At 41.5% G+C, this 11668-nt stretch overlaps 1 protein-coding gene across 2 annotated transcripts in view; it reads left to right on the top strand.

The window, feature by feature from the left end:
* Nucleotides 1-11668, top strand: part of ZNF827 (zinc finger protein 827) — an 83664-nt gene that overhangs the window by 66982 nt on the left and 5014 nt on the right. For both annotated transcript variants that reach the window (XM_021395445.1, XM_021395443.1), the window contains exons 9-13: nucleotides 3004-3141; nucleotides 4551-4722; nucleotides 6182-6348; nucleotides 9289-9480; nucleotides 9576-9753. In XM_021395445.1, the coding sequence (XP_021251120.1) occupies nucleotides 3004-3141; nucleotides 4551-4722; nucleotides 6182-6348; nucleotides 9289-9480; nucleotides 9576-9753 (847 nt within the window). The remainder of the gene's footprint in view (nucleotides 1-3003; nucleotides 3142-4550; nucleotides 4723-6181; nucleotides 6349-9288; nucleotides 9481-9575; nucleotides 9754-11668) is intronic.

The raw sequence follows: 11668 nt of genomic DNA, 5'->3' as shown, positions 1-11668 counted from the left end.
CTAGCCATTAATATACTTGAACTTTCTGTTACTTTTTAATGATGTACTGGAGAACTTAGAGGCCTTTCATTTTATTGAGTGTATTTTCTTTTAAACTCCAAAACCTATGTACCTTATTGCTTAATCATTTCAATATTATTTGGTCATATTTGTTTTTTAACATAAGGACTTTGGAGTTTGCTGAATGTTTGTTTAAAGCAGAAATCTTACATCAGGTTCTTTTTTTTTTTTAGTATAAGGATGTCTTAGTGAAAGATGGATTTCTATGAGACATGTCTCACAGTGGTGATTCTTTTATTTAACATCAGTTGGTCTCAGTCCATCTTCCTTCTGGCCACTGAATGACCCTCTGTGTGAGGTATTCTTTAAAGATAATGATGCAGACCGATTGGTAAAGTGCACTGGGATACACAGAGAACAGGGTGCATCATACGGTGTTATGGTCTCAGAGTCACTGGACCATTCCCTGCCTTAATTAGAGGCGGAGCCCAGTGGTTGATTGTGGATGCTGACTCACCCAATTCCTCAGGCCGCTGGGAATGTCACTTACTGGCTAGGTTCTGGGGGAGATTTGTGGACTACTGTATGGATGCAGAACTTCGGTTTCCCACGAACTGCTGAGGCTCCTGGGGTACCAGAGACCAGCTCTGTTTTCCTGTGACCAAGCTAAGAAACCTGCTGAACAGAAAAATCACTTGGCTATTGAGAGAAGATTCAGTAGAAAAAGAAGAAAGAAGTAGTGCAGTTAGGACTGTAGGAATAAATCTTTAAAGTAAACAAAACACCTTCAAAACACCTACGGTATCCTCTTTTGTATCAGTGTAAAGTACGTGGCACCTTTGCAAGGGACTAGCTTTCCCCGGCTTGAGATAACCGGAAAGTTGGTGGTTTTCCAACTTCCTATGGGCTTCCCAGAACTGATAGCTGTATATGCACAATAGGGAAGAGGATATTTCTCTTTCTTGAGATAAAAGAGCTGATGACTAATGCTGAAATGAATTGTTAAGAGACATATTTACGTCTAATTGTGCCAACTTGTTTGGTATGTGTCCCAATTAATTCATTTTTGTTGTGAGCATATTGAAGCAACCTGCACCCTTGTGACCTTCTATTATAATTATTACCATATTCCTTTTTGAAGCACTGTTTTGATTATGTACTCAAGAAGCTCTGCTAAAATAACTGTAACATTAGTACAGAGTCATATTTTTCCACTGTTTTGAACTCGAGGACAGTAACAGAATTATTCTTTATTGAAGATTTTGGAGGTTAAGGGTCACAATCCCTTTGGGCAGGGTATTCTTTTTTTTTTTCCACAAAAATGACTATTTTGAAGAGGCACAACTTGTTTCCCAACTAGAAATTCTGTAAGAAAAAATGTGTTGTTGGACGGCAATACTCAGATGTGCCTCGTAATTCCTCTCTTGAATATTGTATGCAGGAGCTGAAAGGGGGCTGGAAAGTATGACTGTCCCTAAACTTGCTGAGATGGCTATGTGGAATCTCTGCCGTAAATGAGGCATTGTATTTATTGTTGTTTAAATTAATTACAGTGTTTGACAACTATTTACCTAAATCACACTAGAGCCAGCTGGGTGCCTATTTGTCAGCAGGACTCTTCCAGACATGCCTGCCAGATTTGCAGCGGTAGGTGATCCTTTGCCTGTGCAAGTGGGGCGCTTATTCCTCAGTGTTTCACTGGATGAAGATTTTGCTGGTTTGTGCTAGACTCTAGGATAGCAACTTAAGCTGAGTAAGATGTTTCTGCACTCCTGTCCTCAGTTCCTCTCCTCTTGTTTACCTGAACGTACCAGCCAAATGCTTTTCTTCAATCACACGCACGGGGGGAGCTAGTTTTTTTTGGGCAGTGGTGCCTCAGGCGGTGCAGGATTAGAGAAAGGTGATGTGCGTGTTTCATCTTCCATCCTGCTGGAAATAGGAGGTCTTCTAGCAAAAGTAAGTCCTAAGCCAACCTTCCCGCTCCTTCTGTCCTACGTTGGCTGTTGTATTTAGGAAGCTGCTGAAAGCCCTTGAGTTTTCTGTCACTTACCTACAGTGGTCTCTTCCCTCAGGCACAACAGAACACTGGCAGAAAATATTTCTTTACACAAGATTTGCTGATACTCTTTCTCATGTAGGTCTGAGTAGTATCACTGCTGTCCTCCATCTATACTGATCTTTTGCTGCCTTCTGTCCAGATGTTTGTATACCTTTTTTTCTTCTCATCCCCTGTCTTTTCCTCTCTATGTCCTCACAGGGTGTCTTTATGACCGTGTTTTATGCTGTGTGGAGTATCTTTTTTGTACAGCAGACTCTGTTCTTGGAACAACAAATAACACTTCTATAAAGATAAGATTTCTCAAAAGGTCTTAGTTTTTCAATGGACGGCCCTCTGGGCTGCCTGGGATTTTGATGCCTGCGGACAGAAGTTACCAGTTAGAGCTTACCGCAGATGCCACCCACTTACTGGCATGCTGAGCCCCTTCTCTTAACTTTCATCTGAGCAATCTTCCACTCTCCTTCAGTGGAACACTGCTCATGTAGCAGTAGTTTCTACATCAGTAGAAAAGATTTGGAGGTCTTCCTTCAGTCATGAATAACAATCCAAAGTAAAATTAACCACCATCTCAGACTGGGTCTTCATGCACTGGGTGAAAGCAGGTGAGTGAACAAGCCAAAGGAATTGTTTCTCCACAAAAACAAATTTAGAGTCTAAAGCTTTGCCCTGCTCATTTTTGAGTTTCTCTCTTTATGCAATCTCTGACTGTGTCTAGCTGGTAAGTGTTGTGCTTTTATATATACAGTATATATGGAAGATTGTGTATGAAAGATGTATTTCCTTTCCGTTATTAGGAAAGTTTCCTATTTTCATGAATTTGTGTCAGATCAGCATGCAGCCAAGGTGCTGTGTTTTATATCATGCCTACAGGGTTATGCTGAGTGAAATCTGAGTCTTCCGAGTTGTGAAAATACGACTTTCTGTTTGCGTGTATTTTGGCATAGAAACAGAAAAGCTAGGGTTGGAGACAGGAAATGGATTGCCATCTTGGAAATTCAACGACCAGCTCTTTCCCTGTGAAGTGTGTGGAAAAGTGTTTGGTCGACAACAGACTTTGTCCCGACATCTCTCCCTGCACACAGGTAAGCCGATACGTTGTTATTTTTCAGTGCTGAGGAAATCCTTGCGTTTGTTGTAGCTTATTTAAGCTGGATGGGGAGAAGATAAGCGGAAGCGTGTGTGTAGAAGGACCTTCTTGCTAGAGCAGAGCCAAGACCAGAAACAGGCCAGAATGCCATAGCGGGGGTGCTCAGGGACTTAGCTCACACAGTTCTGAAGGGAAGGCACAGCCTTTGTCTGGCCTTTCTTACATTCACTCGATGAGCTTCTTTAAATGTTACTGAACAACAAAAGATTTGGCTTTGATGTTTCAGATATGGTGAAACTGACAGGGTTTAATACCGTCGTTCACCTTTGCTCTTATCATTTACTTATTTTAAGAGGAACTGTTCAAGTCTGTATTAGCTCCCTTAAAGCCAGTGATTCAAATCATCAGCTGAGACAAGCAGAGTTTTTATACGGAAGATGCACTTTGTCAGCCTGCTGAGATGCACTGCACAAAATAAGACTTGAAAGCAAGAATTTCTAATGCAGTGCTGAAAAATATTGTTGGTATAATGCCAGTGTATGTTGTGTCACTTAGTACAGCCATGCTGGAAAGGTTCAGATGCTCTCGTTCCTTGGCTTTGTGGGTTTTTCTTAATCCAGAACTGCTCAACTGAATTTCTTCCCCCTAACACTTGTATTATTATGTTTCAAATTTAGAGCAGCAGCACTTCAAAGGGGAAGGCTGTAAAAGCTGATGTAATGTTTGGTTGTTTTATTAATCAGCTCTTCACAAAATGAAGCCTGGCATGCACTGAGAAATTGCTGCCAGGACTTAGAAATGTTAAATATGAAATGAAATGGTTTTTATTTTAAAAGTTGTGAAGCACTGAAACTCACATTTAATTTCTTGTAATTGTTCTTTGAATGTTGTTTTTTTTGTTGTTGTTCACTTCTGTTCCGAACTGCCTAATGATGCGGCGTTCCCTTTCATCCCTGCCCACCCTCAGATTTTAATACAAAACCATCAACTCTGCAAACAATCATATGGGCAACCTCAAGAATAAGTGGACCCAAAATTCAAATAAAAGACACTGGGTAAAGGAATTAGTTGCAGATTATTGACCTGTTTCTGTACTGGCTCTGCTGCAGCTCTCAGAGCAGCAATTACCCCAGTTTTCCAGTTGATAAAGTTTTATAATATCTGACAACAAATGGTAGACCATGTTAAAAAATCCAGCCCTAAACTACTTCCAAATGAGGTGTTTTTTTCTGAGTAATTGCTGTGAATTTCTATAATTTTCCAAAATGTCTAGCTTCCAAAGTACCTTATGCAGGAATTTGCTCAGAGAAACTCAAAAGAATGCGTACTTGGGTTACTGGAAGCTTTAACAATAGTTTGCTTCAAAATGAAGTATTCATTGACTGTTTTCTGTTTCTTTCTCAGAAGAGAGAAAATACAAATGCCACTTGTGCCCCTACGCTGCTAAGTGCCGTGCTAATCTGAACCAGCACCTGACCGTCCATTCTGTGAAGCTGGTGAGTACAGACACTGAGGACATTGTCAGCGCTGTCACTTCTGAAGGCAGCGATGGAAAGAAGCACCCTTACTATTACAGGTGAGGACTCAGGCAAGAGCTGTGCACCAGGCACTGGAATTTGTCTTAGCTGCCTGCATAGGCTGTATTACAGGAGCTCTCTTCTGGTGGTTCCAGGGTGGAACTGCACTGAAAGTATTTGCCTTGCCCAAATCCATCTTTGAGCTAAACAGCAAAACCAACTGGCTGCCTCAAGCTGTTTGACTTGGATAGCAGTCAGGAAGGACAGAGTTCTTTGGCATGTGTGGTTTTGCTGCTGCTGCTGTTGTTGTTGTTGTTTTTTAATGGTTCTGTGAGGCAGATGAACTCCTAGAAGCCTCTCTAACTTTTAAGTTTTGCACTTGGGAACTTCCCGTTGTTTATGTAGATTCATGGCGAATCTAAAACACTGTTAGCTCTATTGTTTTCAACCAAATCTATGAAATCAGAATAATGTATTAAAATAATTACAATCTCCACGTACACATTTTCCCATTTGCTAGAGGTAAATTGTGACCAACATTGTTGGGGAAAAAAAGGCTTTTAGGAGAATGAGCCAGAAAAATTGAAAGGAATTGCCCAGATGAGATGGCTATTTGGGCATTCTCCTTTTTGTATGCAGCGCTGTGTTCTGCAAACTGTGCTATGCACCCTAGTGGCCAAGCAGAGCACAAAATCACTCTCGGTTTCAGTCAAGAGTGCTTCAAGCAGATTTAATTACAAAATCATGTAAGTAAAAAATTAATTAAAAAAAATCCTCCTGGATTAGATTATGTAGTCCATCCCTCTGGGAAGATAAAGTAGTGCCCTAGAGCGCACATCTTTTAAAATGTTTTTAGCTTGCTTTAAATCTAGATGGCCTAAACAAAACAAGAGGAGGATTGCACAGAAAGTTAAAGGGTCCCATCCGCTGCCTCTCAGTATCACTCTGTTTACGCATTGGCTGTGAAATCTGTCTCCCTGTTAATTATTTGCATAGCTGATGACTGCTGTTTTCTAGTCAAGCGTAAGAAATGTTTGAACCCATTTTTACTTGCTTACACTGAAACCGCCAGGCAGTTTTGCACAAGATCCCAGTTTGGCATGGGAACCATTCCAGGGCTTGAAAATAACTCCTGGAGTGTGCAGCACGCGTTCCGTTTGTCAGCGTATCAGCCCTACTAAACGTCTTGGCAAAGCTGCGGTGCCTCTTATTGCCCAAAGGAATCGGCTAGGTGATGTGCAGCATCTGGAATCTGTAGTTTTTAATTAACTTTATGATTATCTAGCATCATTATAGCATGTACGGGATTGTTGCATTGTGCCTGCCCTTAATCACGTTGGCATGGCCATCAGTTCAAAAGCAGTTCAGCAGACAAAGAATTTTCCAGTGAACGTTCAACAGCGAGGAAGAGAACTGTGCAGTGAGTTTTTTCTTGCAAAATGAAGGGAAAGATAATATGCTTCTGTTTGTGCTTTATTTTTTAATGCTTCTTACTCTTGAATTCCCTTCTGCCTGCAGCTGTCATGTGTGTGGGTTTGAGACGGAGATGAATGTCCAGTTTGTCAGTCATATGTCCCTCCATGTGGATAAAGAGCAGTGGATGTTCTCGATTTGCTGCACAGCATGCGATTTTGTCACCATGGAAGAGGCAGATATGAAGGCTCATGTCAACAGCAAGCACACAGGTGATGATCCCCATCTCCCAGCTGCAGTGATCTCTCTCTTCCCTGCTTTTTAGGTGCAACCTTCACGCTTCTCATTAGCACTCTCTTTACTTTCACTGAAAAGCTTGCTAATTAAGGCCCGATCTCTCAAAGCTGTAGTGAAGCCAGGCAAATAGTCTGGTAGTACAGATCAGTTTTCAAGCATAGGGGACAAATGAAGGGCTACTTTTCCTTCCTTCCCCGTGCCCCCCGAATCTCCTCCCTTGCTGAAGTTGACATACGTTGTTTGTTTTTCTGACTAATTTACTTTTTCATCAAAATCCTGGTCTGATCTCGGTGATGATAAGGCAACTTTGAGCACTAACTGTGCGTATCTGGCTTTAAGATTGTAACATGCAATATACTGAGCTTTGCTCTCGGTGTGTTTGGAGTTTCATGTTGATGTTTCTTTGATATTGTGACTCAGAAATACTGTAAATGTGACTTTAGATTCAGAACCAGAACAAGTCCTCCATCTTCTCCCTGGTCCTGTTCTTAGTCACTTAACAGCCGAAGATAAGAGCAGCAGCACTTCTTCAAACAAGTTTCATATGCTTAGTCCAACTAATGAAGCCCGGCATAATTTAAGGAGAAGAAAATTAGAACACTTTCAGTTAATTTCTTTTATAACACCAAGCAGAAGGATTTTGCTGTCACAAACTACTAATAATTGCATTGACAGTACTGAAGCTGGACTGCATCCAGCACAGTTTTCCAATTGTTAAATTGCTCTTTGTGTCTTACCAAGGGTAAAACTGGGAAGATAGGAAGGGTGGAAAGGGAGAAAGGAGAGGAGAATGTTTGTGCTAACGGAAGTTAAATGATTGGAATGCCCTCATAGATTTTTGTGCCAGTGTAGCTTTCAGCAACAATTCTGCTCCCATCTCCCTGTGCTCACACTGTCTTTACCCAGTTTTTTTTACCCATCTCCACAGGTAGATGGAGAAATGCCATCCACAGCCACGTGAAAAGTTTGCATCAGAGCTCAAAAAAGAGCTGTACTTGAATGTATCTTCCTGTTGTGACTAAAATATTGGAGGTGCTGCTTGTCTTTTAATTACCTGCTCTTCATTCACTCTGTCAAATTGAGCCATTCAGCAGGAGATCCCACCAAATGCTTACACATGGCACGTATTCGGGGGGGAAAGGCAGGATGGGTTTCTGGGTCACTTGCCTCCAGTCCCTGCTCTGTAAGGTTACTGAGTCATAAAAGGCCTGTTTGCAAGGCTCTTGGCATATGTCTTCAGGCAAGTAGAATTGTTTCGGACCAACTATCCCCACAGACAGCTGCACATTTTCTGGTATTAAAGATGAGGGACCTTTTTAAAATTCCCAGCACGCGTCTTACTAATAATCTGGACACACGTACATTCTCTTCTGCCAGAACGGCCTTCAGTCTGAAACATCAGCCCACCTCCCTCCACCTTTCTTCTCCCCTCCCACAGTATTTATTCCCTTCGTGTATTTCTGGAGAACAGCCCTCTCCCATCTAACCGTTCATTGAGCCTTTTCTTACATGAAATACTCTTCTCAAAGTACCAGTCCTTCTCTGTGTGTGTTCTTGTTAGATCCCCATTCCTGGCATACACAACCGTGGCTGCACATGGTATATTTAGTTGAAATTAGTTGTGGTGGCAGAGTAAAACGGCAGCAGTTTCTGGGAATAACTCGCACAGTAATATTCTGTGATCGTATTTACCTTCCTTGAAGACTTTAACATGCTGATAGCTCATATTCATCCTGTGTTCTGCTCAAATTCTTTTTTTTTTTTTTAATTTTATTTCCTTGACTGTTTCCAACTTAAGCACTCCTCATTTGTAGCAAAAAATTCTTGTTACTGGCCCTCCAGGTCATAACCTTGTACTCTGTACTATTAAATTTCATTCCATTTTTATTACTCTAGTCCCCAAGGTCAGTGAGTCTTTCTGTATGATATCCCAGTCATCCTTCCTATTGACAGCATGGGTCATCAGATTTCATTAGCGCATTCCTACATTTTTATCTCGACTTAAAGGTGCCACTTCTGAGTTTAAAGCTAGGTACATGCTGCTGTTGGCAGAGGCCTCAGTTGGAGGACTTACTTTATCACATAGATAATATGACATTTTAGTAAAGTCTGTTTTTAACACAGCTCTGAATAAACTGTGACACAGATGGGAGGAAATAATTTGCCCATGGTGATTCTTTGGCTCACAAAGAATATATCGGATTAGGCTTATATGAAACCTCTCACTCTTGCTCATTTCTGGTGTGTGATACTATTTGGGATTCAAACTGCATACATTTATTGCACACATAAGGCAACGCTGAAGTGCTATATAGCTTTAGATCTAGTTAAATATGTTTTGTTCTTTTTCATTTAATTTTCAGTGACAGGTCCTAGTAACAACAGATACATCTTGAGACCAGGCTGTTATTTCTTACAGTCATTATTGAGGCTGCATCCTCAGTGCACAGAGTGAGATTATTCTCCTTTACCCTTCCTTTCAGAGCTTCCCAATGGACAGGCGTAAGCAGAAAGGTGGTGGAAGCATAGTTCGAAACGCTAATAAACTAGGCCATCAACAGCACCCCAACCTCCATTTGTGAAAATTTCACTTTCTTTCTCAGTGACAAGTTCTTGATTGTCTGAACTAATCAAAGCGTGTGCTTGGGATTTTTTTTGGCCTGATAAGGAATTGCATGCTTCCTTTCACTGCCGTGACAGACAGAATACCTTTTAGGATATATTACTGTAAACGCTTATAAAATGGAAGGATGTGAAATTACGATGCTTCCCTAACCGACCAGTTTATTTCAGACTTGTTTATAAGAAAGTTTGAATTAACTTTAAATGACACTCATCCTGAAATTTAAAACAGGATTACTGAGATTGCATCTAGTCTGCTGTACTAGCTATTGCTCCTAATTCCAATTTTTCAGCTGAGGAGAGGAAGACACCCAGTGAATCTAACAGTCCATCTTCATCTTCACTGTCAGCACTCAGTGACTCTGCTAACAGCAAAGAAGATGCAGATGTATCTCCAAAAAACAAGGGTTCAAACAACCTGCTGGTCATTTCTGTAGTGCCTGGTACTCAGACCTCACTGAATACTGAAGAGAAGTCAGAGAAAGGTAAAAACCCTGTTAAACGAATACAAACTGTCACCTTCTATGCAGTAGATCCGGCCACGGTATGCAGAATGCATTTTCCTTTTTTCATTTTTCAGGCTTTGAATGCGTTTTCTGTAACTTTGTCTGCAAAACAAAAAATATGTTTGAGCGCCATCTGCAAATCCACCTGATCACACGGATGTTTGAGTGTGATGTGTGCCACAAGTTCATGAAGACACCTGAGCAATTATTGGAGCACAAGAAATGCCACACTGTCCCCACTGGTGGGCTCAAGTAAGGAAAGCAAGTACACAAACTTTTACTGCGTTAAGCACCTCTAATACTGTGGGGACAGGACAAAAGGAAGTCAGCTAGAAAGGATTAGTTCAATGCCTGAGAATCCAGATTTGGGGCTTCCTTTATTTAGCTATTGAAAGCCCAGTCCTTTAGAGTTGCCTTAACATGGGTTTGCACCATTATAGTAAATAGTAGTATATGTAGTTTCCACTGGTTATAGAGCCGTAACAAAGTATGGCATTTCCCATTTCAAGTCAAACAGGAGAAAGTACGTGATGGGTCCTAAGAGAACGAGGCAGTACTGCACGGAGGTGCTGTCCAGCTAAGGTTTTTTGAAGGCATTAGAGCAAAGGAGAGCATGCACCACATTCTCTATTCTGCACCTAGCTCAAAGAATCTAAATCCTGTCCAGTCTGTGCAAATAAGTATGAAGTCAGCTTCTGAAAACCAGATCTTTCAATTGCTTTGTAATCCTTGTAGATTCTAACGCAAAGTCAGTCCTCCTCAGCAACTAACTATTTTGATCCTTTACTGCCTTTCTTTGCATGCTTGGAATAATCACTATAAATTAACATGTAACAAGCAATACACTCTTTTAAGGAAAAAAAACCTCTTTGTCTTTGGCTAAGGTGCTGTCCTTTAAGATCGGGTCTTACAGACCAATGTTTCTAGTGAGTGAGTGTGCCCTTATGTCAAAGTCAGACCCCTGAAGGGAGGCGTGATTGCTGGGGCCATACGCTTGCTCCCTGTGTGCAGGCAATGTGATGTTATGCAAAATGTATGTCCCTGGTCTCCGTTTGTTCCAGCTGCTGCAGGAAAAGAGGCGGGAGCCACTTCAAGCCCAGCTAGGATTCAGCAGAGGCCTCCCTGCTTGCATTGCTCTTGCTAAACAAACTAATGTTTTCAGTGCACTGTAACTGTCAGGTAACTAGCACACCACATTTACTGTTACCATGAGTAGCAGCTCTCTCAGTTTGCACTGCAGTTTGTGAAAACTGGTTCTGTTTGCCAGGCAGTGTCTTGTTCTGCAGCTCGGTAGTTTCCCAAATTTGAATCTGTGATCGGTTGAGATATGATGACTGAATCTGGGAATAAGACCAGGCTAGGAAACAAGTAGCGTGCCAGAACGATGGGATGTCTGTCTTGGATGCATGGGCCAGTGATCTCATGCGCTCTGGGTTTAAGCTGCACAGAATCTATTCTATTTACCGAGGAAAAACCATGACCTATGACTCAGACCTTCCTGACAGAATGGGCTTCTCAGTCTACATAAGTTATTCCTGCCCTACTCAAGTAATAATTAGGTACCTTCAAAGCTGCATCTAAGAAAAAGCTCTGATTTTTTTTTTTAAGGCATCCAGAAGAGCCTGAAGAGATCTAAGTAAATTGTATTTTTCTGTCTCCTGTTTGCTGTGGGGGAAGAGAAAAATTCCTCCAGTTCCAGATCAAAATCTGAGAATTCTGATCCAGAGAGCACCCAGCTCAGGAGAGGTATGTGTGCATAGACGGCTGAGTTCTCTGTTGCAGTACAGCTAACCACTTCAGCAGCCTCAGTGCCAGGTTCCCTCTCTGGATCAGAGTACTTGATGCTGCATCAGGAAAAGCGTCTGGCTATTTTACTTCTGTTTGTTTGTCCTCCTGTACAATTCGCTGCACTCAAAAGTCTCTCAATTATTAGCAAGATAAAATTGAACCTGTACATGCAATCAGTTGTTGTGAGTGAAAACAAAGTGAGAGGATCTCTGCTTAGAAGAACCTTAAGTGATAAAGCGCAACTGTCAGAGCTGCTAAACCGGTGAATGCAGATCAGCAGGCACTGGAGATGTTCATAAGATAACAGCCGGGTGCATTATTTGTATCTTTTTACCTAGGCTTGCTCTTTTAGTTCACAAGCTAGATCTGGAAGCCAGTG

Source organism: Numida meleagris, chromosome 4 (assembly GCF_002078875.1).
Source record: "Numida meleagris isolate 19003 breed g44 Domestic line chromosome 4, NumMel1.0, whole genome shotgun sequence".
Classification (NCBI taxonomy): Eukaryota; Metazoa; Chordata; class Aves; order Galliformes; family Numididae; genus Numida; species Numida meleagris.
This window is presented reverse-complemented; position numbering and strand designations above follow the sequence as displayed.